Source organism: Hyperoodon ampullatus (genome assembly GCF_949752795.1).
Source record: "Hyperoodon ampullatus genome assembly, chromosome: 2".
NCBI classification, from domain to species: domain Eukaryota; kingdom Metazoa; phylum Chordata; class Mammalia; order Artiodactyla; family Ziphiidae; genus Hyperoodon; species Hyperoodon ampullatus.
Window position 1 is genome coordinate 184,402,095 of NC_136915.1, and position 27,703 is coordinate 184,429,797.

Here is a 27,703-nt window from a genome sequence, read left to right on the forward strand (position 1 = left end):
AGTTTTTTCCTTTAATTCCAGAGCCTCAGGGCATGCTTCCTCCAGAGGTTGTCATCATCAACAGTACAGCTGTACGTGTCATCTGGACAGCTCCTTCAAACCCAAATGGTGTTGTCACTGAATATTCTGTCTATGTAAATAATCAGCTCTACAAGACTGGAATAAATGTGCCTGGGTCTTTCATTCTGAGAGACCTGTCTCCCTTAATGATCTATGACATTCAGGTTAGAACGTTGTTTTTTTTGAAGGTTAAACTTATGGGTGTGTTAAATAAAACATGCTGGGTTATGTCTCTTAGTGGATACCTTCCATCTTGGTTACACATGATTTATTTGGTGGGGAAGGGGAGAGAAAAGAGGGAAATTGATCTGGATTACATCTGTTTGCTGCGGGCAAACACACGAGTCACTGGAGAGGGGATAATGGGACTGTGGAAAGTGATGGTGATGAGGATGGTGATGATATTGTCACTGGCAAAAGGAAGCAAATCATGTGTTTGCAGTCAGTCTTGCCAAGCAGCTTGCCTTTTTCCTGGTTCTTTTACTGATAACAAAACCAGAATTAGCCTGTAACTGTGGAGATATTCTTTCTACTCCTATTTCTGCTACTTATTAAATGTAACAACTTTAGAGAAGTTATGTAACCTCTCTTGGTGTTGATTGTCTCTTTTGTAAGAGCAAAGGACTAGATGACTTAAAACATTCTATCCCCCCTCTAGCACTCTGTGATTCTAAACCCAACACCAATAACAAAAATAAATGAATATATGGCAGATGAAAAATATTAAAAGATTTTATCTGAGGATGAAAGAAATATATCTGTTCATCCTTCAACAAATGTTCAATGATCCTCACCTATATGAAAGCAATTGTATTTAAGTTTTTTGCCCTTGGGCTTCTTTGAGAATCTGTTGAAGTCAGTGCACACTGCCCTAGAAAAATGTGTATATTTTGATGTTTATATGACAAAAGTTAACATACAATTTCAGAGAGTGCATTGACCATTTGAGAGCCAACTCCTAGATCTCTTTGAGATCTACTGATCTTAAAAGTAGAAAAAAATATAAAGAATATTAAGGCATATAAAACAAGGAACTTACCTTCAAGGAATTGGAAATCTTGTCAGAGCACTAGGATATAAAAGATAACAAGGCCAAATGCAAAAATTAATGATAAAAACAGAATTTTTCAGAAGCTCAAAGTTTAGAGAGAAGGGTTGCCATTTGGTAAAATTTTAACTAAACTATGTTCCTTCTAGAATCTATAAGAGCTTTTAAAATATTTTTCAGAAGATATTAGGTGTGGAAGTTGTATTTGACCACAGAAAACTTCACTGGCTCTGTTCATTAAGTGAACATTTTCCCAGCCCCTTCTTTCCCACACATTTGAAGGTGAAACATATGTAATCATCTGGCTACAACCAATGCATTAGCCTCTCCACTACTAGGCCTAGCTTCCTAAGAAAATGACATAAAAAGATATTTCATAAAAGAAGAAATGTACATTGATTATTTTTCATTGTGTTCCATGATTCCCATCTACCCACCTGAGTTACCTTAGCCTGGACCAGTGGACTGATATTTTTCTTCATGACTCTTAGAGTGAATCTATATATATGTGTAGCTCATCAATCACATTATAAAATGAAAATCACATTCAAAATAAATAGAAATATAACTTTATGAACAAGGTTAGTATAGGAAGGTGATGAAGGATTTGCTGTATTTTCCTCTTTGGGACGCTGGCAGAGAAAGCCAACAGAGCCCTTGAAAGGCAGCTTATTCATTTGCTTTATAGGACTCAAAATACATCCTGGGGGTGAGATCCCTGGATGCTGTGCATGCATATCCAGCATCAGCCTTCCAACCATAGAGCAAGAGTTGACATGTAAGCATTCCAGGCATGTTCTACTCTGACAGGCTCCACTCAGACCTATTGGTTTGAGTCACTAATGGCCTGAGGAGAGTGCATTTTGATCCAATTTGGGACATGGAAACAGATGAGGAGACGAAAGACCAAATTAGAATCTAACACTTAAATTTTGTTATAAGATGTTCTTATCCTTCATAACTGTATTTTTATGAAGCTCTTCACCATCCAGAAATGCTGCACTTGAAATAGTTGTTGCATTACTGGGAATTTGAATATCAAATTTCAAAGATTTTTATTTCTGATGTCAAGGATGATTTGGCTCCATTTAAAATATGCACTTAACTGATATGCCTAATACTTTAAAACTAAGATTCTCTATACTAACCCCCTCTGTAAAATAGCCACTGATTTTAAAGCAGACATGTAGATGCACCAAAGCATCTTCTTTTTTGAATGAATCATTTTACATATTCCTTTTTAAAGGGAATAAGCATTTCCATTTTTAATTCAATTTTATCTCTTTTTATGCCCCAAAGATGGAGACTTGGAATATTGCATTATCAAGGAAGTGAAACTATTGACACATTTCTCTAAAGTCGAAGTAAAAGCTTTCTGGAGAATCATTTAAATACACTTAAGTTTAGAACTTAAAGCTATGGTTATTATTTAGATAATAAGACAGTAGGGTACAGTAAAGCCTGAATCAGATATTTCATATCTTATCAGCTTGATCATATTCCCTGATTTCTCTGACCCCTCCATTTACAAACTTCTGAACGTGGAGTTGTAAAGATTCAATAAAATTATCTGTGCAAGTACCCATCATAATATTTGGCATATAAAAGATTCAGTTGAGTTGATTTTGAGTTATCTCACTATGCATCATATAGTCAAATATTTCCCAATATGCATGAAGTTTTATTGTCCTTAATTCTATTATAGCAAGCATATTTTAAGTTCATCTGCCTGTAAGTTGTTTGAGGTTTCATTGGACATATTCAGAGTAAACAGCCTTGACAGTGTTTAAATATCTACTAAGTATTAGCTCAAAATGCTATGTGGCATAAATAAATCACACAAAAGCATTATAAAAACTCCCATTTAGGTGCAAACTACCCCATGAACAAAGCGATGTAGCTACTAAGTATAACACATAGCACATTTGTCTTTCCTCAAATGCCAGTTGAAATTCAGAGAACTGTGTTGCTTTAAAGGCTCAGGATTAGTGTTTAAGATTCATCAGTATCTAGTATCCTCCATTTATGTATTAAATGCTGAAAGTAAATTAGCATTGGAAAAAGTTCAGTTCCTCTTTGGTTTAGACTTTACTGGAGAGCAGAAGGGTGTCGCTTTGTAGATTGTCCACGAGCGACCTCCTGTATGTTCATCTGTCTCTCCCCCCCTCTTGTCGAATATGTTCCTTCTGTGTTACTCATGCTTGATGAACCTGATTTCTAATCTTTAGTTATTCCACCCTCCTCGGTTTTTATTCAGATTAGGTAGCAGAATTAAAGGGTGAGTGATGAGTTTCTGCTGTGATTAAGGTAAAAATACAATTGCAGCTGGAACAAATGGATATAAAATAGCTCAGCCATATTGGAAAGCTTCCCTAGACCTCATTTTTCTTCCATTAGACATTAGCATTGAGGCTATTTGCTATAAAGTGTCAAGACTTCCAGAAGATATCATCATTACCCTCTCTTGTTATAGATCCAGAGAGCAGTATGCAGTGATAACATATTATGCTTGCCAACTGTCACCTAAACATCCTCCCTTCCTTAACTGTGCTCCAAATAGATGAATATGTTTGTCTCTTTCTGAAGGGTTGGAACCAGAAACTAAACATCACCATTTGAATCACTAGATCAATTGTTCTGAGCTCATTTCTGTGCTTTATTTTGACCTTTCCCACCAGACTCAATTAACATAAAAAATTAAGATTGATTAAACCCTAAGATGCTGTAGAGAACTATAAGAGACTCCTTTGAAATGAGGGGGGGTGAGGTTCAGTCCATCGGCAATCTGTATTTTGAAAGTATTTGCAATAATTCTTTTCTAAACTAACATTTGCAGGTTGAAGTCTGCACAAAATATGCCTGTGTGAAAAGCAATGGAACCCAAATCACCACCATGGAAGATAGTCCAAGTGATATACCAGCTCCCACAATTCATGGCATCACTTCAAGGTATAAATTTTTTTTCAATTAATCTAAAGAACTGATCATAAACAATGAAAATAAAAATTAAAGGTATCATCCCAGCCATGACAATCTCATTTAGTAGATTACTATAAATATGTGTGTAAATCAAATGTTTGATATTATTAGGTATTGATCTTCAATAGACACATCCCCTAACATTTAAGCTTTGATATCCCTGATTGCCCAGCTCCACTTCCTTTTACTCAGTAATTGTGAACAAATGCTGAAGTGCATGGAAAAGTTGTCCTTCAGTAAATCCTTTCGTGAGGCAAATAATACAACTTTAACTAGAATGACTACCTTCTAACTTAATCTCTTTGAAAAAATTAGAATTAGAGATATCAGATTCCCCTAAAGCTAGAAACATCTGTAAAATAATTACGGGAGATAAATTATTGGATAACTGTTACCAGTTTTATCAGATTCTTCATAGAATCCCTTTATTTTTCTGTATACTTTTGTTGCTGAGCAGTGATCAAAGTTTGAAAGTGAGCCTCTTTTCAACTCAAAATAGCAATAAGAAGAAAAAGATTTAACATCAAGTTTCCCAAACCAAAAGTGATATTAAGTTTTCATCTCTCTGTATCAGATCAAGGCTAGAGAAAGAAACCTGAGTGTTCCCACATAATACTTTTGCCCCAACCAAATGAATCACCCTTCATCTACACACACATACACACATACACACACCCCATGTACACACATGCACACTGGCTAAAATAATCAACCTGTTATAAAATATTTCAATTCTGAAGGATTCCTTTATGATGTATTGAAATTTCTAGGTCTTTTTTGTTAATCAGTTCAAAAGTATCTGTACTGATTTGGGGAACTAGTGATTAAAATAATTAGAAAAACTCAAGTAATTGTATTCTTAGATGTTCGGAGCAAAAGTCATATCTTGTTTTCTTGAGTACATCTATAAAACACATGATGATATCTATCTAATGTAGGATATGTTAATTAATTGATAATTCTCTCAGCAGATTTTGTCCACCTATCCACAGAATTGCCTACCTTGTAGGGGGAAAATGGTCAAGTTTAAGGGATACCAAAAAGCTTTATTTATTTTTTCAGCAAGCACACTTGTGTGTATAATAATATAAGAAGTGAAAGTAATACAAAGAAATATAAGACATGGTTCTAAATTTTCACAGTTCCAGTCTACTGTGGGAGACACTGCCCTAAACAAATATTTATAGAACAGTGTGAGAAACACTACAACAGAAGCTTATAATGTGCAAGAAGTGCATTAAAAAAAAACCCAAGCTCTACCCATGAGTATCAGTGAAGGCATCATGAAAGATGTGACATTTGAGTTCATTCTTAAAGAACTCAAGGAAGAAGTATAGGTAGGTGGGTGGTTGTTGTCACATTTCTTGCCTGTTAGCATCCCTATGACTCAAGCTCAGGTGAATGGCATAAGGGAATATGTCTTAGATTACATATTTACATGTAGCTAAAAATAATATGCAAGCTTTTTTAGAAATTGAGCAAATACCCATATGTTTCTCTGCCTCAGAGATATTTTTTTAAGAAGATGCTTGCAGATGATAACAGAAAAAATATTTTTTAGTTGTGGTTAAAGACTGCTTATCCCCAAATATAGTAAGTTGGTGGCAAAAACATTAAAAAGGGTGTACAACAAGAGCAAGGAAAATAACCAAGCAGATGACAATAACAGAAGAGAGATTTTCACACAATTTTTGAAAGCAGTATTTGGCAGGGAGAGACAAATGACTTAGTACAGTGGCAAAATTTACAACCAAAGTGTTGGTTGGCAGAGGGAGATAATGACACAAAACAAACCAATTTGCTGTGCCAAGAACCTCAATGGCTGAGCACTTAACAAGCTTTCAGAATTGTGAAGAAGAGGAAGATGGGGTAAAGTTCAAAGCTGAAAGTGTACAGAAGAGTGGTTGGGACCTGTAATTAGTCAGGGTTCTCCAGAGAAACAAAACCAAAAGTGAAGACTCAGGAAAGCTGGGGGTGTAGTTCCAGTCCGGGTCCAAAGTTTTGAGAATTAGAGGTGCCAATGGTATAAATCCCAGTCCAAGTCTGAGAGTGAGAGAAGACTGATTAGGTCAGGTAGTCAGGCAGAGAGAGGAAACTCTCCCTTCCTTCACCTTTTCATTCCATTCAGACCCTCAACTGATTGGGTGATATGCCCACCTACATTATGGAGAGCAATCTGCTTTACTGAGTCCACAGATTCAAATGCTAATCTCATCAGAAACAACCTTGCACATACACCCAGAAATTATGTTTAGCCAAATGTCTGGGCACCTTGTGGCCCAGTCAAGTTAACACATAAAATTAGCCATTACAGAATACAAGGTTGCCTACCTCTGTATTATTCATCCATGTGTCTACTTCTCTTCCTCCATGTTGGCATATTCCATCACCAGGAGATTAGAAGTTTTTTCTCAAGAAACTAAACAGAGGTATTTAGGAATTAGGGCTACTAGGCACAGTGGAAATCTGGGATGAGGGGCAAAGGTAAAAATCATGTTAAAGTGGTAGACTACAATTAGAATGATGGCACCTCAGTGGCTTTCCCCAGCTCTGTTTTTAGAAACAAATATCTAGTCATAAATGTTTCCACACAGGAAGGGCATTCTTCTCTGGAAAAGTTTGAATGACTCCAAATAAAATACTTCCGGGAACTAGCAGTTAGGGATCACCTAACAGAAAAGGTAGCTAACCACCTGGTCACACAGTAGTAAAGTACATCAGTCAACAAACCTCACTCATATACAATATAAAGCTTCTAGTCATCTTTTTTTAATCTCAAAGATGAAAAGAAACAAAATTAAAACAGAGGAATAATTCAATAGACACAGGGACAACGCAGGATGAGGAAAAAACCCATAACAATCTTAGAGGATAAAAAGACATCCTCTATCTATAAAACAACACCAAAAAATCCTACTTGGAAAAAAGAAAGTAAAACTGGATGTGAGGGGTGGGGAGGAGTACCTCATGGAAATTAAAAGTGTGAGAGCTGAATTGGAAATTTGAGGTAAAGTCTCTGAAAGTGCAATAAAAAGCAAATATGTTAATACAAATGAAATTTTTAAGAAAAAGTTTCAAAATCCAGGAAATCAAATATTTGGATAATAAGATTTCCAGAAAGAGAGAACAGAGGAAAAAGAAGGGGGAAAATAATCAAAGAAAAATGACAAGAAAATATGCCCCCCCACCAAAAAAAGGAAAAGACAATATCCCAGAACCAAAGATACCAGTATGTAGATTAAAAGCTACTATAGATACTAGCACAGTGATTGAAATAAGAGCCAATAAAGGGATATCATCAGGAAATTTCAAAATACCAGGTTAAAAAAAGCACATCCAAAAAACTTCTAGGAGGAAAAGACAGATAGTGTACATACTGCATTGGGAATTTGAATGGCATTATCAGACTATAAACAGCAACATTCATTGCTAAGAAAACAATGAAACAGTCCCTTAAAATTCTGAATTAAAAAAAGAACATTTTCGTCTTATCAGTTCCATCAGATATCAACTGATATTGTTTTGGATTAGCAGAGAGGCAACTTAAGACAGGTGAATAGAAAAAAATATAGATTCTGTAAAAACTGACAAGGGTGTGAAGAGACCTGCCTAGTTTTAACAATGAATTAAACTTCCAAAAAGATTCTGGGTTTGCTAAATTTGTTTACTTTTTAATAGTCTAAATTTTTTTATTTTGTTTTTTAATTTACATATAGTAAAATACACTCTTTTTTGCTTCACAGTTTTACAAGTTTTGACAAATACATATGAACTTGTCAAACATATGCACACCAGTACAATTAAGATATAACACTGTTCCATTATGTCAGAATATTTCTTCACACTGGCCCCTTTATAGCCACTTCCTTCCTCCTCCACCCTCCTCCAAACTGAGCAAACACTGCTCTGTTCTGTTCTGTATAATTTTGCCTGTTCCATGTTGTCATATAAGTGGAATTATACAGTATGTAGCCATTTAAGCCTGGCTCCTTTCACTCCGCATAATGCATTTAAGATTCATCCATGTTATTGCACATATTAATAGTTTGGTAATTTTTGTTACTGAATAGTATTCCATTGTATGAATATACCACAGTTTGTGTACCATTTGGGTAGTTTCCAGTTCTTGGTGACTATGAATAAAGTTGATATAAACATTATGTATATAACGTGAACATAGATTCTCATTTCACGTGGGTAAGTAACTAAGAGTTGGATTGTGGAATCATAGGATGAGTTTATACTTTACTTACTTTATAAGAAACTGCCAGGAAAGGTGAGGAATGGGATGAATTGGGAGATTGGGATTGACATATATACACTATTGATCCTATGTATAAAATAGATAACTAATGAGACCCTATTGTATAGCACAGTGAGCTCTACTCAATGCTCAGTGGTGACCTAAACGGGAAGGAAATCCAAAAAGAGGGGGCATAGGTATACTTATAGCTGATTCACTTTGCTGTACAGTAGTAACTAACACAACATTGTAAAGCAATTATATTCCAATAAAAATTAATTTAAAAAAAAGAAACTGCCAAACCAATTTCCAAAGTGACTGTAACATCTTGCATTCCTACTAGCATTGTATGAGAATTCCAGTTGCTTCTCATCTTTGCTAGAACTTGATATTCTGCAAGAATTTTTCCTCTCTCTCTCTCTCTCTCTCTCTCTCTCTCTCTCTCTCTCGCTATTTTAATAGATGTTTAGTGGTGTGTCATTATGGTTTTAATTTACATTTATTTCCATGATGATTAATGATATTGATCATCTTTGCAAATGCTTTTTCGGCATTTGTTTTCTCCTTTGATGAAGTGCTTTTTCAAATACTTTATTAATTTTTTACTTGTATTTGTTGCTTTCTTATTGTTGAGTTCATATTTTTAAAGTATATTTTGGATTTGAATTTTTTGTCAGATATATGATTTGCAAATATTTTCCTCTCATTTATGGCTTGTCTTTTCATTCTCTTAATTGTTTTTATTTAGAGCAAAATTTTAAATTTCAATAAAGTTCAGTTTATCACTTTTTTCACTCATGGACTGTGCATTTGGTGTTGTATCTAAGAAATCCTTACCTGAGTCAAGTCACAAATATTTCCTCTTATTTTTTCTACTAGAAGTTTCTTATGTTTACATTTTGAATTTATGTCTGTGATTCATTTTATGTTAATTTTTCTATAAACTGAGGTGTGGGTCAAGGTTAACATCTTTGCATAGGGATATCCAATTTTTCCAACACAATTTGTTGGAAAGACTATATCTTCTCCTTTGAACTGCTTTTAGACCTTTGTCAAAATCAATTTAACACATTTAATAGGTCATTTTTTTATAGGTCATTTTTGAACTCTCTATTCTGTTCAGTTTATCAATGTGCATATTCATTTACCAGTATCATGCAATCTTAATTACTGTAGCTTTACAGTAAGTTATAAAATCATGTATTATGAGTTCTCCAACTTTAAGCTTTTTAAAAACTTTTTCTGACCTTTCTCATTACTTTGCTTTTCCATATAAATTTTAGAATCAGCTTGTCAATATCTATAAAATCCTTCTGTCATTTTGATTAGGAGTGCATTTAATCTATAGTTCAATACAGGGAGAATTGACACCTTAACAATACCACATCTTCCAATTCATAAATACAGCATATTGCTCATTTATTTGCATCCTCTTTCATTTATTTCATCAGTGTTTTGTAGAATTCAGTGTTCAGATCCTACACATATTTCATTAGATTTATACCTACTATTTATTTTGGGGAGTACTACTCTTAATGGTTCTTTAAAAACATTGAAATCCAATTGTTTATCGCTAGGGTGTAGAAACACAATTTTTGTATAATGACCTTGTATGCAGCAACCTTATACTAAACTCATTATGAGTTTTAGGATCTTTTAGGAGCTTTTTTGTAGATTCCCTGGGTCTCCTAGATCCTCTGCAAAAAGAAACAATTTATTTCTTCCTTTGCAATCTGTGTGTCTTTTACTTCTTTTTCCTGCCTTATTGCCTTGGCTCATTCAATAAGGCAGACACCCTTGGCTTGTTCCTATTCTTTTACCATTACATGTCATGTTACCTATGAATTTTTTAGAGATACCTTTTATTGGGTTGAAGTCTTCTCTTTTATTTCTAGTTGCTGAGAGTTTTTATCATAAATGGATATTGAATTTTGTTAAATGCCTTTTTTGCATATAATTTGTTAATATGGTTAATTATATAGATTGATTTTCAAATAATTAACTAGTCTGTGTTATCTGGATAAACCCCACTTGGTTGTGATGTATTTTCCTTTTTATACATGCAATTTGCTGTTATCTTATTGAGGATGTTTATGACTATCCTCATAAAATATATTGAACTGTTTTTATTTCTTGTAATGTCTTTGCCTGGTTTTGGTAACATGGTAATTCTGGCCCCATAAAATAAGTTGGAAAATATTCCCTCCTCTGCTATTTTCTGGAAGAGATTGTGTGAAAAGGTATTTATTTCTTAAGTGTTGGTAGAATTCACCAGTGAAACTCACCTTTGCCTAGAGTTTTCCTTGTTGAAAGGTATTTTACTCAGAATTTAATTTCCTTAATAGTGTAGGATGATTCAAGGTATCTGTTTCTTCTTGAGTGAGATCTGTAATCTTGTGATTGCAAAGAATTGGTTAATTTCACCAAATTTATCAAATTTATGGGGAGAAAGTTGTAATGTTTGTAGAGTCTGGGTTTATTTGCATTCTTTCATTTCTGATAACTAATAAGTGTCTTCTTTCTTTCATAGTCAATCAGTCTAGAGTTTTATCAATTTTGTGGATCTTTTCAAAGAACCATCTTTTGGTTTTATTGCTTTTTCTCTATTGTTTTATGTTTCCCATTTCATTGATTTCTGCTCTTTATTGATTTTTTTCTTCTTCTTGCTTTGGATTTATCTTACTCTTCTTTTCCAGTTTCTTAGAGAGGAAAGCTTACAATATTGATTTGAGATCTTTCTTCTTTTTGACTAGAACCATATAAAGTTATGAGCTTTCCTCTAAGCCCTGCTTCAGGTGAATCTCAGAAAGTTTGAAATGTTGCATTTTCTTTCATTTAGTTCAAAATACTTTTTAATTTTCTTAATACTTCTGCTTTGACTCATGAATTATTTTAGAAGTGGTTTGCTTAATTCCCAAATATTTGGAGGTTTTTCAGATAAGTTGTGAATGTGAATTTCTAGTACCGTTCTGTTATGATCTGAAACATGGTTTTATGATTTCAGTTCCTTCACATTAGTTAAGGTTTATTTTATGGCCTATAATATGATCTATCATGGTGAATATTCTATGTGTACTCGAGGAGAATGTGTGTTCTGCTGTTGTTAGAGCATTTTATAAATGTCAATTAGGTCAAGTTGAGTGATAGTGATGTTCAGGTCATCTATACACTTAATGATTTCCTGCCTGGTTGTTCTATCAATTATTGTGAGAGGCATGTTGAAATCTCCAAATATAACTGTGGGCTTATCTATTTCTTTTTTAGAACTATCAGTTTTTGCCCCATGTATTTTGTTGCTTTCTTATGAGGTGTATATATATTTCAGATTGTTGTGTCTTGGTAAATTGATCCTTTTACCATTGTGTAATATTCCTTTTTCTTCCTGATAATTTTCTTGTCATCATGTATATTGTGTCTAATACTAATACAGCCACTCCAGCTTTCTTTGGATTAGTGTAATTTTGAGTGATTTGGGATTGTATCCTGAATATTTTAAATATCAGGGTGTGATTTGAGTCCTGTTAAAATCCTCTGAAGAAGGTTGGAGTTTTTGTTTGTTTCAACAGGCAATCAACTGGTTAGCTTCAGACTGAAAATTCTGTCTTGGCTTATGTGGTCAGTGGCTGTAATATTAGTTCATCTTTCAAAAGCTTTGCTGTGTTGCTTTATATCTGCCTCATGCATGCACCTCTCAGTGGCTAATCTGGTATTTAGTTGGGGGATTATGTAATGGTTCAGATCTCAAAGTCTTTGCTACAATGCTCAGATTTCCTTTGCCTGTGAGGCAACCATGCATGTGCAGCTTGGAGTTGAGTTAGAACTTGTATTGGTTCATGTATAGAATTAGTAGACTGCCTAGCTTTCTCTTCTCTGAGATTTCCCCCATGTTTTTCACATCACTTGGACTTCCTTTCCCAAATTTTTGGCTAGAAAGACATGGTTTCTCTTGTAATTTTAGCCACCCAATATACCTCACAGTTTACATAAATGAGGTTGTTTGGGGGACAGTGAGATTAGAGAGAAAATAGAGGAAAAAATAAATGAGATTTTGGACCACAGGGGTGCTTCCCGTGATTCCTCTGGTCAGACAGCTTGTTTTTTCTCAGGATTTTAGATTCTCATTTGGCCAGGACTGCCATCATGCAGCTCCTTGGCTGGAATCATCCTCAGAGCAGGAAAAAAGAGAGGAAAAAGAGGAAATAAAACGAAACAGGAATACCCATCATACCCTTTGGCTTGCAAGGCCTTCTTGTACTCTGGCCAGAAAGATCGGGTTCCTCGCATAGATTTTGCTTGCCCAGTGCTCGGTTCCACACTGGGGCTGCTCTTGGGTTAAAGATGGGAGACAAACAAAGGGGGGAAACAATGGGAAACGCATCCTGTAATGTTTGCTCTTTAAGTTTTGGCTCCCCTCCCGATCTGCCTCTATTGTTAACTTTTCAGAGTCCTTGAGTGGTTGCTTTTTGTAATTAGAGCAGACTTTTTAGCAGTAATCAGTGGGAGAGAGAGGCTATAACTGGCTTTCTCCATGTTGACCAGCACAGAAAGTACGAACCCCTCCATATTTTTCTTTATTCCAATGCCTTTGGCAACTTTATTTCCTTTTTTTTTTCTTTTTGGTCAAAGATACAGCAAAAAAACTGACGGAAATCATTCACAACCAAATATTGGCATGTACAATCTTTCCTTTCTTAAATTGATCTATTGTAGCACGGCAACATTTTCCAAAGGCAAGACTCTAATGAGCAAATATAGGCGCCAAGCCATTAATCAAAATTACACCAACAGCAAAGCAGTTAGCCTCCTGTGTGCATGTCATTGTTTGTGTAATTTCATTATACTTCTGGCAGTGTATACTTGTTAGTTATGTTTCTATTTTGGTTTAAGAAAATCTCTTTTATATTAGCAACATGCAAAATCAAATGTGAAATCCTTCCAGATAAATGTCAGTAGACAGGGTTTACTTCTATAGCATTTAGAATATTTTGGTTTCTAATAAGACACATATTTCTTAGAATCTTTGTTTATTTTTGGTAAAAAGCAGTCATCAGCAAATTTTAACTTTTACATATTTTCGTAACATATACCAATAGCTTACCAGCCTGTTTGATTATAAGCATGGAGCATGTCATTTTCATCTTTGGCCTTAACCTATACCTTGCTTTTGACTACAACATCTTTAGTACAAGCACTTACACATGTTTTCCCCATTATATATAAACCAAAGATGCCATAGCACACAAAGGTATTTAGAAAGATCAGATGAAACCTTCTAGTTTTATAAGCTACTCCTCCAGAAACAAACTCCGTTTCTACATCACATTTTCCATACTTGTCATATTATCATCAGCTGCTTCTATATCCCCAAAGAATGCTAACGACTGATCGATAACCCAGACATGTCTGGCCGTGGCCTACACGTGCCCTGGGTAGTTCATTTATTTGCCTTGGTGGATTTGCTAGAGTAGAATTTAATCAATAGCTAATTCATTAATTCTGGTCCTTGAGAATGTAGAGACTGCACTGGATGAAGATAGCTAGCTGGCTCTGGCTTTGATTGAAATATGACAAACACTGCAACTGACAGCTTTACTGGGTACTGGGCTGCCTCTGAAGTTCACTTATTTATTCTCCATAAATGGATAAGCTAAGAAAAGAACATAAACAAGGAAGAGTTTTTATTACATGACTGGACTGCTATTCCAAGATGCATGATTTCCAGGCATGAAGCTCAAGGGAAAGCAGAAAGAGAGAACACAGATCATGTGTCTCATTGCCTTTAATGGGATCCATGGCAGTTTTTACAGTTCCAAATCAGTTTGGGGCTGTATTATTGATGAGAAGGCTGAGGCATAATGTCTTTGTAGCATTCACAAATAATTGTTTAAAAATTTGCCTCAAGCTCCTGAATGACATAAATGATATTTTTACACACCAGCTTCCTTATGATAGCAGCACAGGGTCTGTGTCTCTAAATGAAGGTTAAACCACTATCTTCATTTAGAAATCCCCCTAGCTTTTCAAAGTACCTAGCTGGGGGTTGAGGATGGCATGACAGGTCATAGCTTGTGGAAAAAGAACTTTCCCCTTTTTGCCTCACCAAATTTGGGTGAAACTTTGAGGCCTCTATATTTTTATACTATGACATTGGATATCAGGAAATCTCTTCTATCATTATTTTCCCTCTCTGATTTTTTTCAGTGACTGATAACTTGAATACTGAAGTAATAATTTTACAATTAAAAACATTTTTTGAGCCATGTTTTATTTTTTTAAATGGGGAGTATGCTGGGCTGTAGATGTAGAATGTCAGATCACTTCTTCATCCATATTCTCAACTCCCCTTCTCGCCAGTATGGATAACTTGAGACAGCTTTTAACTTGGACTGGAATTGTCTACTTGAGTCTTTGAAGGATATGGGAAGACCTCTCGAAAGAAATCATTTAGAGTGTATTTAGAACTGATGTACATATCCAGTCAATAGTCTGATAATCATAATGGCTTTCAGGAAATAGTAGTTCTGATGGCCAGTGAATTCTGATCATCCAACTCAGTGTTTGATTAGGAGACCTTACAGAATATTGAGCTTATTCTTAAGATGCTGCCAGCACTATTTCCATTTTCTCACTTCCCTCTCTTTCCCAAAGTCCTTTTAACTTCTTGACATTTTTCAGTTCCCACAGAAGCAGCTCAATCACTAAGCTTTTGAGAGGCCTTTCTGTGCATCTCAACAAAATCCAGTGTTTCCTCCCAATTCACTTTGACCTTTAACTGCCGCTTTATCCCTGGCTCCCTGATCACTCATTGGTTTCTTTTATTGGTTTCATTCTAATTCCATTCATTAATTGTGGGTGTCCTCAACAGAAAGACTCCCTCCGCTACTCAAATAGTTCAGATATTCTCACAGTTTTCATCATACTGATGTCTCAAGATCTCTGTCCCAGTTTTCTCCCTAAACTCCAGTCCCATATATTCAATCGCCTATTGATTTTCTGTAATGATAGGCACCCATCACTTCCATAACCTCAAGCCTTAATTCTCATCTAACCCAAGTTTTCCAACATCCATTTCTGCAAAGGCACCACCACCTTGCATATGATCGCAGACATCTAGCTTTGATTTCTTTTAATCCCCTGATTTCACTCCATATCAATTTTAGTGTATTTTCTTTTGGAGCATCTTCTCATAGCTGTTCCTCTTCTCCATTTCCACCACCACAACCCTAGCTCATGCTTTATCATTTATGTTGATGTACTTGTCTTAATGCAGTGAGATACAAGGAGGAAAGTCTTTACTTTTTGCCTACCACTTGCCGCCTAAACATAATATTTTGGATGTCCTTTCCCCAACTCTTGAAAAACCTTTCAGGAATACCTTATGGCCTTCACATTATTTTTTAGTTATGAGTCTCATTTTAGTCATTAAGATTCATGATCAAGTATTAAAAAGTCCATTCTGGGAATTCCCTGGTGGTCCTGTGGTTAGGACTCCATGCTTCCACTGCAGGGGGCATCATAGATTTGACCCCTGGTCAGGGAACTAAGATCCTGTATGCCGTGCAGTGTGGCCAGAAAGAGTCTAGCAAAAATTAAAGAAAAAAAAAGTCCATTCCATCTCCAGCAAAATATTAAGCTCACATGTAGTTCAAATATTCCACCATTTCACAGGCTCAGACCTGATCCCAGTTTGCCGTTTCTCCCTCCTTGCTCTTTCTTGCCTATTCCCTTTCATTCAAATGTGCCTCTTCCCAATGTTACTATTTTACTTCCATCACTGGATAGCCATCCAAGCCCTCTCTGTGGAAGGTGGCACTTTTTTGAACAACTGTATACTTTCCTTGAGAGAACCCATGAGGATCTCCCCAAAGCCACGCTCTCTCACATGAGTGTTGTCCTCTGCAACTGATCTATGGTGCCAACAGAGCAGGACACACCAAACACTCTTCTTGCTGGAGCCCCCTCCCCCAAAAACCCACCATCATGGTCAGTGTAACTTCAAGGGAGCTCAAGCCTAGCCATCTTGCAAGGCATCCACTGGCTCATAGGAAATGCACTCATGTGCACCATGCTAAAGATCGACGGTGTGGCAGTCTTGTCTTAGCCTATCATTAGAGCGGCTCCAGACAATATCTGGCCATTAGAATTCTCTAACTGAGAAGCAAGCACCTTTTCTGTGGTCATATAGGCTGCCAACCCCCATGTCAAGCTGCCCCAAACTCCTTTCTATACTTCCCTCCAGGGATAGCTGCAAATTGGGCTTAGATATTTCTGCATCTCAGGAAGTACCAACCAGGAGAAGCAAGTGCTTCCAGTTTCTCTGAGTCTCAGCCTTGAGAATGTTCAGGTGTGGACTGGGGGTGGATTTTAATTGTCACTCTTCACTAAGTAAATCATTCCTCTTTCACTCCGTGGCTCAAAAATCTCCAGTGGTTTTCCAATGCACTCAAAAATGAATCCAAAGTTATTTCCATGTTCTATAAAACCCTACAGGATCTGCAGTCCCCAAACCCACACTCTCAACACCCACCTGATTCATTTTCCATCATTCTCTTGCTCAGTCCAGCTCTGTCCTACTAGCTTCTTTGATTGTCCTTCAACAAGCCTTGTGCATGGATGTCTCAAAACCCCTATACCTCCTGTTCCCTCTGCCTAGAAACTCCTGTTCACTTGCTTCATCCCCTCTTTCGGATTTCTGCACAGAAGAGCCAGGCCTTCTCAGGCAACCAATGTAACATATTGTATATACTTATGTGTTTGTTTACTGTCCCCCCTTCCCCCAGCAAAATGTAAGCTTTATGAAAGAAGGAACTTTGTCTTGTTTATTTGTAAGTATAGAACAATGCTTGACATATAGGAGGTACTTAATAAATATTCATTAAAATTCAAAAACTCTCCTAGAGTTCTGTTTATTTTGGGTTGGTTTGGGTGATGGGTCAGTGATAAAAGGCAGCTTTATCCTCAGAACTCAGCAGAATCTTTTTTTTTTGGAGGGGGGGGGGTTATTTTTTATTTTTTAAATTAAAAAAAAAATTTTTAGTGGAGTATAGTTGCTTTACAATGTTGTATTAGTTTCTACTGTATAGCAAAGTGAATCAGTTGTATGTATACATACACCCACTCTTTTTTGGATTTCCGTCCCATTTAGGTCACCACAGAGCACGGAGTAGAGTTCCCTGTGCTAAACAGTAGGTTCTCATTAGTTATCTATTTTATACATGGTCGTGTATATAGGTCAATCCCAATCTCCCAATGCGTCCCCCCTCTTCCCCCCCTTGGTAACCATAAGTTTGTTCTCTACATCCGTGACTCTATTTCTGCTTTGCCAATAAGTTCATCTGTATCATTTTTCCAGATTCCACACATAAACGATATTATACGATATTTGTTTTTCTCTTTCTGATACCAGTCAGAATGGCAATCATCAAAAAATCTACCAACAGTAAATGCTGGAGAGGGCGTGAAGAAAAGGGAACCTTCCTACACTGTTGGTGGGAATGTACATTGGTACAGCCACTGTGGAGAACAGTATGGAGGTTCCTTAAAAAACTAAAAATAGAGCTACCATATGACCCAGCAATCCTACTCCATATCTGGAGAAAACCATAATTCGAGAGGATGCATGCACCGCAATGTTCATTGCAGCAGAATCTTGCTGTTTATTCTCTTCTAGAAGCAAGATACTTAACGGAGGAATTCATCATCGGTCATCCTCAGTTTGGGGCTATAGTTTAAGTTCCTAAATAAGAGGAAACCCCATTAAACCATCTTTCATACTTAAGTTACTGCAGAAGCTCACTGATATTTCTCCCTACCCCTAGTCTCTTCTACTCTAATCTGCCAGGGTATTATTTCTAAAAGGACTTTTTATTCTGCTAGTGATACCACTGCACAATCACCCTATTTCACCATCAAATTCCTCAGCATAGTATTTGAGGGACTTCATAACTTTCTTCTTAAGTTCAAACTGACCTTCCATTATTGCTGGATGTAAATCATTCGCTCATCAAGTTGGTCCCGTTACTCTTCTACATATGGCTAGGCTGCTTCTCCCTCTTATTTTTGCTTATATGAATCTTCCTGCTCAGAATTCTTCCCATCCTCTTACCCCAATTCAAGTCCACATCCACTTCTCCCATGAAACCTTCGTTGTTCATCTAGACACAGTGATCTTTGTTCATGTGTTTCTGTAATACCTGTAGCCTAAACTACACACTTAAACACTTGATTTTACACTGCTGTATAATATTTGACATGCTTCAGGTATGCATGTTTCACATCTCCTCATACTCAAGGACACGGAGTTTTTACCTTTTGATATTTTACTGACTACAAGTTATGCTAAATATTCTAGTGGATAATTAAACATTCAATTATTTGATTTGAGAGCAGAGAATTAATATTGTTATCATATTACATTTATTGAGTCTTATATTAAAAGTGTCCTGATCATTTTTATAACCACAATCTGGAATAGTATTGAAGAACTTGAATGTTATAAAAATGACCGACAAAAATGACCAAGCTGAATAAGAATTTTTAAAAAGCCTCTGTAAACATTATCAGGGAATGTACAGCTATTTATAACAATTTAGATGGGTGTCTTAAAGTAACGTGAAGATTTTTTCCTTTGGCCCAAACAAGAACATTTTGACAAAATTGTGATAAAATATTAGAATAAAATGTAAAGCACCAAGGGAACTGTAACTCTCCATAGAAGTTTTTTCTGAACTGTATCATTTTAATATTTACCAGTAAAGGTAAGTGATAAAGAAATGACTTTCCCATAATTATTTCTATCTTCAATGTTACTTTGTACTTCGTGAGCTGAATGTGATGATTATTGTGGTGACGGTGGCCACAGGGGTGTATAGTAGTAACAGAAGTAGAATAGGAAATCTACTAACAATATGACAGACTTAAAAAGAAATAGTCAATAGCTCTGACTAGATTTTCTAAACACCTAATGAATTGTGCTAAAATGTGTGTAAACATTGTGGCTCTTATCAGAAGCTCTATTAAGGTAGCTTAAATTTTATTCCTTAGTGCTCTGGAAGCTAAGTAAACTCTAATTGTCACTTTATGAACAAACCTACCCCCAAAAAAGAAGATCCATTTGAGGATTCATGATCATGTTTCTGCATGAGCCTACCTTTACTGATGTATTAAAACAAACAAAAAAAAACCTTCAGTTTGTTTCCGCAGTATTTCACATTAATTCCTATGGCTTAAGAATGTTCCTCCTATTTTACTCTTAAACATCAAAGCAATGAAAACATTAATCCAGTTAATAATGGTGTGCACTTCTCTGAGATGTCTTTCATTTTAAATCAACAACCAAAAGATTTTTCAGTGTTACTCCCATGGGTTCTAATGAGAGGTGGACAGGTGTTAAACACCCTATTCTTCTTTGATCACGTACGTTAGTGTACCTGACTCAGATCCTCAACATCAAAACTCTTCTTGCTATCACTAAAAATATAGGTGGTCTCACTTCACAGTTATTTTGTGCAAGGTAGAGAAGTTACAATGGCATGGTTCTACATGGTGTTTTCTAGACTTTACTAGTTTGCCAGCTTTTGTGGATAAGTCCGACCTTTGAATGTCACTTAAATATAGTCTTTCCTGGAGTTGATTATGCAATGAATACAAAAGAGGTATCTGCAAAACGTGGAATTAATTTTGAGAGTTGAATAAAGACCTTAGAATAATAATGGTGACTATACAAGTCACCTGTGAAACTGTTGTCTCATAGGTGACATTAATTTCTTATCTATAGAGTCTTATTAGTGAAAGTGTTATGTTTGTACCTCCCAAGAAAAGGAAATAATTTTCTTTTTTAGCAGTCTATTAAAATGTCAAGGTTTATCTTGACTGCGGCTTTTTAATGTAAACGTTTGGGCCTAATTGAATTCCTAACATATATGTCACTTAGAATTCTGATAGGTTCCAGTAAAATTTGGTCTGTAAAGACATACTTCTCCTGAAAAGAAAAGGTATAACAAAAATATTATGTCACACAGTGGCAGAAAGATGGTCAACATAAGTTATTGTGATAATTTTAAGATCTTAAAGTATAGGAACTAAACTCATATGTGCTTACTCTTCTCCAGAGTATTTACTGGAAGGTTTTATATGTAAAGCTAACCTATAACTATTTGTGAATGGTTGTTATGGTTGAAAATTCTAGAATTAAAACAATAAAAGTTATCTTGAGTATCAGAGTTCCACCCTCTTTTTTGAAAATAATAAGAACAAAAATAATTATTTTACATTTACCTAGTGTTTTGCAAATAACAGACTTTCCTTGCTGTGCTGAACTGCAAAAATATGTCATGCCCAAATCTCTGGGGCTTTATTAAAACTTTAAATACTCTCTTCTTATAGACTTCTTAAAAAAATACTGAAGATAGTACAGGTATGTCATCTGGACTGTGTCATTCTGACAAGTAGATGTAAGTGCAGAATTAAAGTTCTGCACATTAACCTGAGAGTAGATCATTTTATTCAGGATTCACTCTTCTGTGAACAGCTTTATGTTATGATCTCACTCAGTACAGCAGATGAAATATTAATAGACCATTGAAAATGCAGTAAAGTTTTGGTCCCATGTTATGCCTTCATTGTATACCAAACCACCCAAAACAGTATATTTATATGTTTAGAATAAACCGTGGCTCAATTTTTTAAAAATCAAACATCTTCAAGAACATAATAATATAAAGGAGTTTGTTATGGGAATCTCTAATTCCTCTATTTCTGACCACAAAACATATTTGATCATGGTATGTAAAGAACTATTGCAGAATTAAATCTGTTTCTATGCATCAAAAAATTAAGATAAAGTATATTTGGAGGGAGATTATCAATTGTATCAATTGATAAAATTTATAAATGTTATGTATCAATAAATAAATTCATTGATACATTTTATCAATTGATCACTGATACAAAGATTTTATCAATTTGGTCATGTACTTTGGCTATAAGTAACAAAACAACCAACAGTAGAGGCTCAAGTAAGTAGTTCTAGAGGTAGATTGTTGTTGGCATTGGTTCGTTATAACAAATACTGCAGAGGCGTCTTTGTGATTCTTATGGTCTCTCTCAAATGGTTGCAAGAAGAATGAGGTGATTGCCAAAGTTCCAGACATCATGTTTAAAAGAAAGAAAGAAAAGGGGAAAGGGCGACAGCCACATCAAGGAAACTAAAATTTCCTAGGGACCTTTATTAGAATCCCACCATCTTCTGGTTGCATCTCTTTGAGCAGCTATGGGTCACATGGCTAGTCCTAGCTGAGGGAAGGAAGGCAAAGGAGAAGGGGATTATAAGCAGTGATTAGGTCTGACACATATTCTAATTTCCACCCTATTTACTAAGTCAAATTATTTGTGTCTTGTTTTTACTTATCAACCAAAACTTTCTGTTGATTTTCTGACTAGCCACAAACAATGATACTTTCTTTTTGCCTCTGAAATTTAAAGTGGGGGACCACCGGACTCATGTCATGTGTTATTCTCCCAAAAGCTTAAATGGTTTTGATTGATTCTCAAAACATAGTCTCTGGTAGTAGCATATATCAGAATATATATTAGTATATGTATTCTTTTGCTCCAGCTTTTTAATTAGGTAGTTGTTGATAAAATAGACCTTTTGACCAAACTGGAAGGCAGATGAGACTGACAACAGCAATGTTAAATGTTGTCTTTTCAGAAATCCTGACTATTCTGTCCATTGCAGATCCCTTCAGATTGATTGGATGCCTCCAGGGAAGCCAAATGGCATCATTCTCGGATATGATCTCTTACGGAAAACATGGCGTTCATGCCTTAAAATCCAGAAGTCAGTGAAGGACCACAGTCATGAACTCTGCAAAGCAGTGAAGTGTCAAAAACCTGAAACTATCTGTGGACCCAGGTGCTACTCCCCTGAGACTAAGGTATATCTTTTCAAACTAGTCAGGGAAATATGTTTTTCTCACTAAACACTCCAAGTGAAATCACTTGCTTTTTTTTTTTTTTAACATATATAATTTTATTTCTCAAGTATACTTCAAGAAAGCTGGGGAAAAAAGAAATTACAATCCAACGTAATAAATTAAAACTATGACTTAATTTTTTAAAGATTATCTGCTATGTCTATGATAAATGATATTGCTATCAAGTGACCTCCAGAAAAGTGAGAGGATACTTTTAACATTTTACATTTGTGTCTGAGGAAATCACTTGCTTCTTAAACCATGATTTATCATGATCAAGATTTCCACCTATCAAGAAGACCCCATGGAAAAGGAAGGATGCTTATACAAATCCTATCTTCCCGATGAGCATTTTAGCCTTCTCATTTTTCATCACCTTCACAGGAAAATGAGTTTATTGAAATGATAAGTAACCTCCCGAGTTTGTTTGATTGAGTGACTTGAATTTTCTTTACAACAAATCCATTCAGCTACAAGTGGTGTTTGTTTACATGACACTGATGAGTAACTGTGATTGGGACCTTTCATGGTTTGACTGAAATATTTTTAAATTATGGCCATTTGCAGATTAGTGTTCATATTAGTTGCAGTTTAAGAATCAGATCAATAATACAGCCAGACAGAGGGGTTTGTAAATGGTTTTTATTGATAAGTGATGCAGAAAATCCTTAGTTTGAAGATAGGATTTCACATAATGAAATAATGTTCCTATTTGTCAACAACATCACACATGTAATGACTAAAGCTACTACTAAATTCAAAAGATTCACTGCAAAAGGACATAGTAATTATGAAAGTGAGTTGTTGAAGCAATATGGATCAAAATACAGATTATTATGGCTGACACTGGCTATCATCTAAGAAATGTCATAAAACTAGTAGTTACTAACTGTACTTTTTTTTGACACTTAGGCTCCAGAATTGTCCTTATGCCGAAGTTTTATGTCATTTTAAGGCATTAAATGTGTGCCATCTGATGAGCACACTTTCATAAAATGAAATGAAATTTAGGATTTCTGAGAGGAAAAAAAATTGCTAGAATAAATTTTCCCATTAAAATTCTCCAGGAGAAAAAAAAAAAAAACTTTGATGCATTAAAGGACACACACAGGTATTGTCAGTGAAAGAGGAAGTCAATTAAAATCTCAAGAGGAAAAAGTTGTTTGTAAATTTTGTTTGGGGTTAACTATGAATATATATTTCCTGGGTGAGAGGCTGGAGAGAGGTAGAAAATAGATTTATTGTGAGTCTAAGAGTCTTTTGGCTAAATCACTACAGGAGCATCTGTAATAGTTATACAAGCTTCCCCGTGTGATTACAGCCATGGGTCTCAAACCCCAGTGAGTATCACACCCGGAGGGCTTGTTAAAACACACACAGCAGGTCCCACCCCCAGAAGAAGTCTGGGGTAGAGCATGAGAATTTGCATTTCTAACATGTTCCTGGGTGATGCCTCTACATCTGGTCCAGGGACCACACTTTGAGAATCACTAGATTACAGAATTACTTTTGGAAAACATAGAGCAAGGAACAGGCTGCCTATTTGAATATTAGCTACACACTTACCAGCTCAAGTTATTAAAATTGTTTTCTGAGACAACGAACTTGAAGACTGAATTCGAAGATTAAGAAATACTCTGTTCAGGAGGAGACCTCGCAAGAGAAATAATCTCCTGAAAATGTCCCCTTTGGGGACCCATTGATGATCTAAACCAGAGTTGGTTAGAAGAAAGGCACAAGTTTCACGTGACTGAAAGAGCTTGAGAATGGCACTGACACTGAAAGTATGGAAGGGAACCAGTCCTAATGACCCATCACTAAATAAATGCTTGAAAATTTAAAAGGATGGTAAGTCCTAGCGAATCTTGCTGAAGGAAAAGCCTGGATGTTCTTTGATGTCCAGAAACTCACTATACGTGAATGGGACTTTAATAGATTCTTTAAGATTGTACAACAAAGGGCAAGATTTTAGGTCACTGTCATAAAACAAGAGGAAGGTGTGTATTGCTTTACCCTGAAAGCAAAAATGACCAGCATTCCTAAATCCCACATAAACACAAAGAGAAGAGTTTTTGCTTAACTCTTTTAAAATGGGGCATAATTTGAAATTTTACGTGTCACATAGAATATGGCATCAAAGAAAGGAGTCATGCAATTTATCCTTGGAATTAGACTGATTTTGAATCCTCATGCTACCAACTTGACACAGCAAAGCCAATTTATTGCAGTTAGTTTACCAGGGCTACCTGAGGAAACATAGAGATAGACTTCTGCCCAGTTTCTTTGCTCTTTGGTCACTTTTGAGAAATGAATGAAGTACTAAGCTAGTCTTCAGACTTAGAGATTCCACATTTTACTGCCCTTGTATTAAGCATGAATCAAATGTCGGTGCAGGCTGGAGGTAGCAATGAGCAAAAAGGTAAAAGAGAAGCACCTCTTAAATAGTGGTCGATTTTGTCTGCTACAGGAAGCATCTATCTAATTAATGCAACTTATGCTGAGTGTATGTTCTGAGGCTACATCTCAGGACTATTCCGTGTTTCATTTGTTCTAGATACAGAGTGTCAGTCTCTCAGACCTCAAGTGAGCATGCAAAATAATTATTTGATTGCTCAAGCACATAATTTCTTCCACAGGAGAAAACACTGTTAAAAGGGCTTTTCAAAAATAATTTCCATATAAATTTCCTTTTCTATACATATACACACACACACACACACATATATATATATAAATGTTGGGCACTGTTGAGATTGCCTTGTCTGAAGATTGGATTCATAAATAAGTGATCATATAAATTAGTGTAAGGAAAATGCAATGTATTAAAAAAATAAAAGATCAATGAGAGACAGGTTTCCACAGATGCAATGTTTTTAAATTAAACAATCATTAAAATAAAAACATATATATGAAGGAAATTGTTCATTTACAATTCTAAATCATCTTCTCATTGGAAGCACTGACATTCAAAAGATAATCCATATTTATAGAGTATTATAATAGAGCACAAAGCATGGTTGAAGGCTAAAAGAAGCTACATTGTATCAACAGCATTGGTAGAATTTGAATGATACAGAGAAAATGTACTTTTTAAACCTTTAAATTTTTATCAGAAATATGCTACATTTGGTCTCAGATCAAGTCCTTATTAAATAATAACTGTATCACATAAGATATGGTGGTACAATACTCTTAATAAAACTATTTCTTTATATCTGATTCTCAAATTTCAGGTGTGTTGTAATGGAGTTCTCTACGACACCCAGCCTGGACACCACTGTTGTGAAGAGAAGTACATCGCATTTGTTTTGAACTCAACTGGAGTTTGTTGTGGTGGCCGAATACAAGAGGGACAACCGAATCATCAGTGCTGCTCGGGGTATTACGTTAGGATTCTACCCGGTGAGGATCATTTCCAGTAGTACTCAGTAATCTTGGGAACCAGAAAAAAGAAACATGTGACTTGTGTCAATGAACTATTTTAAGCACCTCCCCACCAGAGATTAAACCACCAACACATAGCCAATGGCCGGCTTTAGGTATCATTTCTTCTCTCAGCTTTTTTGAAATATAAGCAAGACTAGGTACAAACTAGAGAGGGAATAGAGAACTCATTATATGTATTACATAAATAAATATATCTGGAGAGCTGGATAATTCCCTTTTTTGTGACTTTATTTTATCCACATGGCTGAGTATTTCACCATAAACTCTGTGAATTTCTTCGTGTTCCACTCCATGAAGCTGTTCTCCATTTTCTCCATTTCTGTTCTGAAGGATGTACGCATTGTTCCTAGAGGGATCATAACCACAGAATCCATTTATCTGAGGCCCCCTAATTGCTCTAGGTCTGGCAGGGGAAGGAGGGATGTAGCAAAGAGTAGCAATCAGGAATTTTTCCCTCCTCACCTTCTTTTTCCTTCTGTCTTATCAGCCAACTGAATAAGCCATTTTCCAAATTCAACTGCACAGAACAATGTCCAGTGAATATAGCTGAAAATAAAGATAACAACAATTGGCATTTATAAAACAACAAGTTTCTGGCACACTCTGTATTCAAGGCTTTACATATGATATGATGACATGCCCAGATCCACATAGATGGGAGCGGAAGAGCTGAAATGCAAATCTGTGTGTCTTTCCAAAATCCATGCTCTTTTTTTTTTTTTTTTTTTGCAATACGCGGGCCTCTCACTGTTGTGGCCTCTCCCGTTGCGGAGCACAGGCTCCGGACGCGCAGGCTCAGTGGCCATGGCTCACGGGCCCAGCCACTCCGCGGCATGTGGGATCTTCCCGGACCAGGGCACGAACCTGTGTCCCCTGTATCAGCAGGAGGACTCTCAACCACTGCGCCACCAGGGAAGCCCAATCCATGCTCTTTTGAGCAGTCTACTTAATAGGCGTTAACATAATTATTAAACAACTATTCCAGACTTCTAAAAACTTCATTACTGTTACTATCGGTTACTATTTATTCTAGAAAAGCCATTGAGAATACAGACTTTTTTTTCCCCTAGTACCTAAGTTTAATGCCTATTTCTTCTTTAAGAGCACAGAAAATAGATATGGGAGAAAGAGAAGAAAGCTAAGTGTTTGGATGCTCAATGCTTTGAGATATCTAGTTTAACATGAAATTTATGCCAGAAATGTAGTTAATTCAGGTATTGTTCAGTGTACCTTGTGTTTGGTACAAATATATCCATCCAAGATATCTGTATGGAGAAATTGTCTCACCCAGTATATCCTTTACAAAACACTGGAGCAAACAGGGAAAGTGAGATGATTAAATACTATGCAGGTTTATTCCAGGCAGAGATCTTCTATTCTTCATAATTGTTCCTTAAAATTAATAGAAAAATCTGCCCTTGTAAAAGTACAGTTATTTCTGATTCTTATGCAAAAATACTTTCATAATTAACTCTTAATCAACTGGATTTTCCAAGTAAGAAAACAGAACGGTGACAGAAACGAAGATTTTGCAGAAAAGCCTTAACTTCATTATACTACAAATCATAGTGTTAGGCAATGAATTAAACACTGTCAAATGCTTTACTCTCTCAAAATAATTTACACTTGGGAGTTTTCAACTATATTTCACATCTTCCCTCCTTGCAAAACAATTTGCCTTGAAAATTATAACTATAGAGATTATAACTATAGAGGTGAGATGGAAATTTTCTGTTGTTCCATCCTTCCCATTCTTCAAACCAGTAGGTCATATTAGGCTTTTCTCTAAGTCCAGCATAGAACTAAACAATTGTGTTTTCATCTCCAAGTCACATTAAAATTTCTGGTAAGTTATGATTTGCCATGAACTGTCCCAACTCTGAAAAATATCCACTGTGCCTTAAAACTGATGAAAAACACTTGGTTGCATATGTCATGGCTATGAACACC

General features: G+C 35.8%; 1 protein-coding gene across 2 annotated transcripts in view; it reads left to right on the top strand.

Moving 5' to 3' along the window:
• The window catches only part of USH2A (usherin), a gene marked incomplete at both ends in the record, with an annotated part of 756,807 nt that overhangs the window by 536,211 nt on the left and 192,893 nt on the right, over positions 1 to 27,703 (top strand). For both annotated transcript variants that reach the window (XM_079697601.1, XM_079697602.1), the window contains 4 exons: positions 22 to 224; positions 3,945 to 4,057; positions 22,069 to 22,267; positions 25,540 to 25,708. In XM_079697601.1, coding sequence (XP_079553727.1) covers positions 22 to 224; positions 3,945 to 4,057; positions 22,069 to 22,267; positions 25,540 to 25,708 — 684 coding nt within the window. The remainder of the gene's footprint in view (positions 1 to 21; positions 225 to 3,944; positions 4,058 to 22,068; positions 22,268 to 25,539; positions 25,709 to 27,703) is intronic.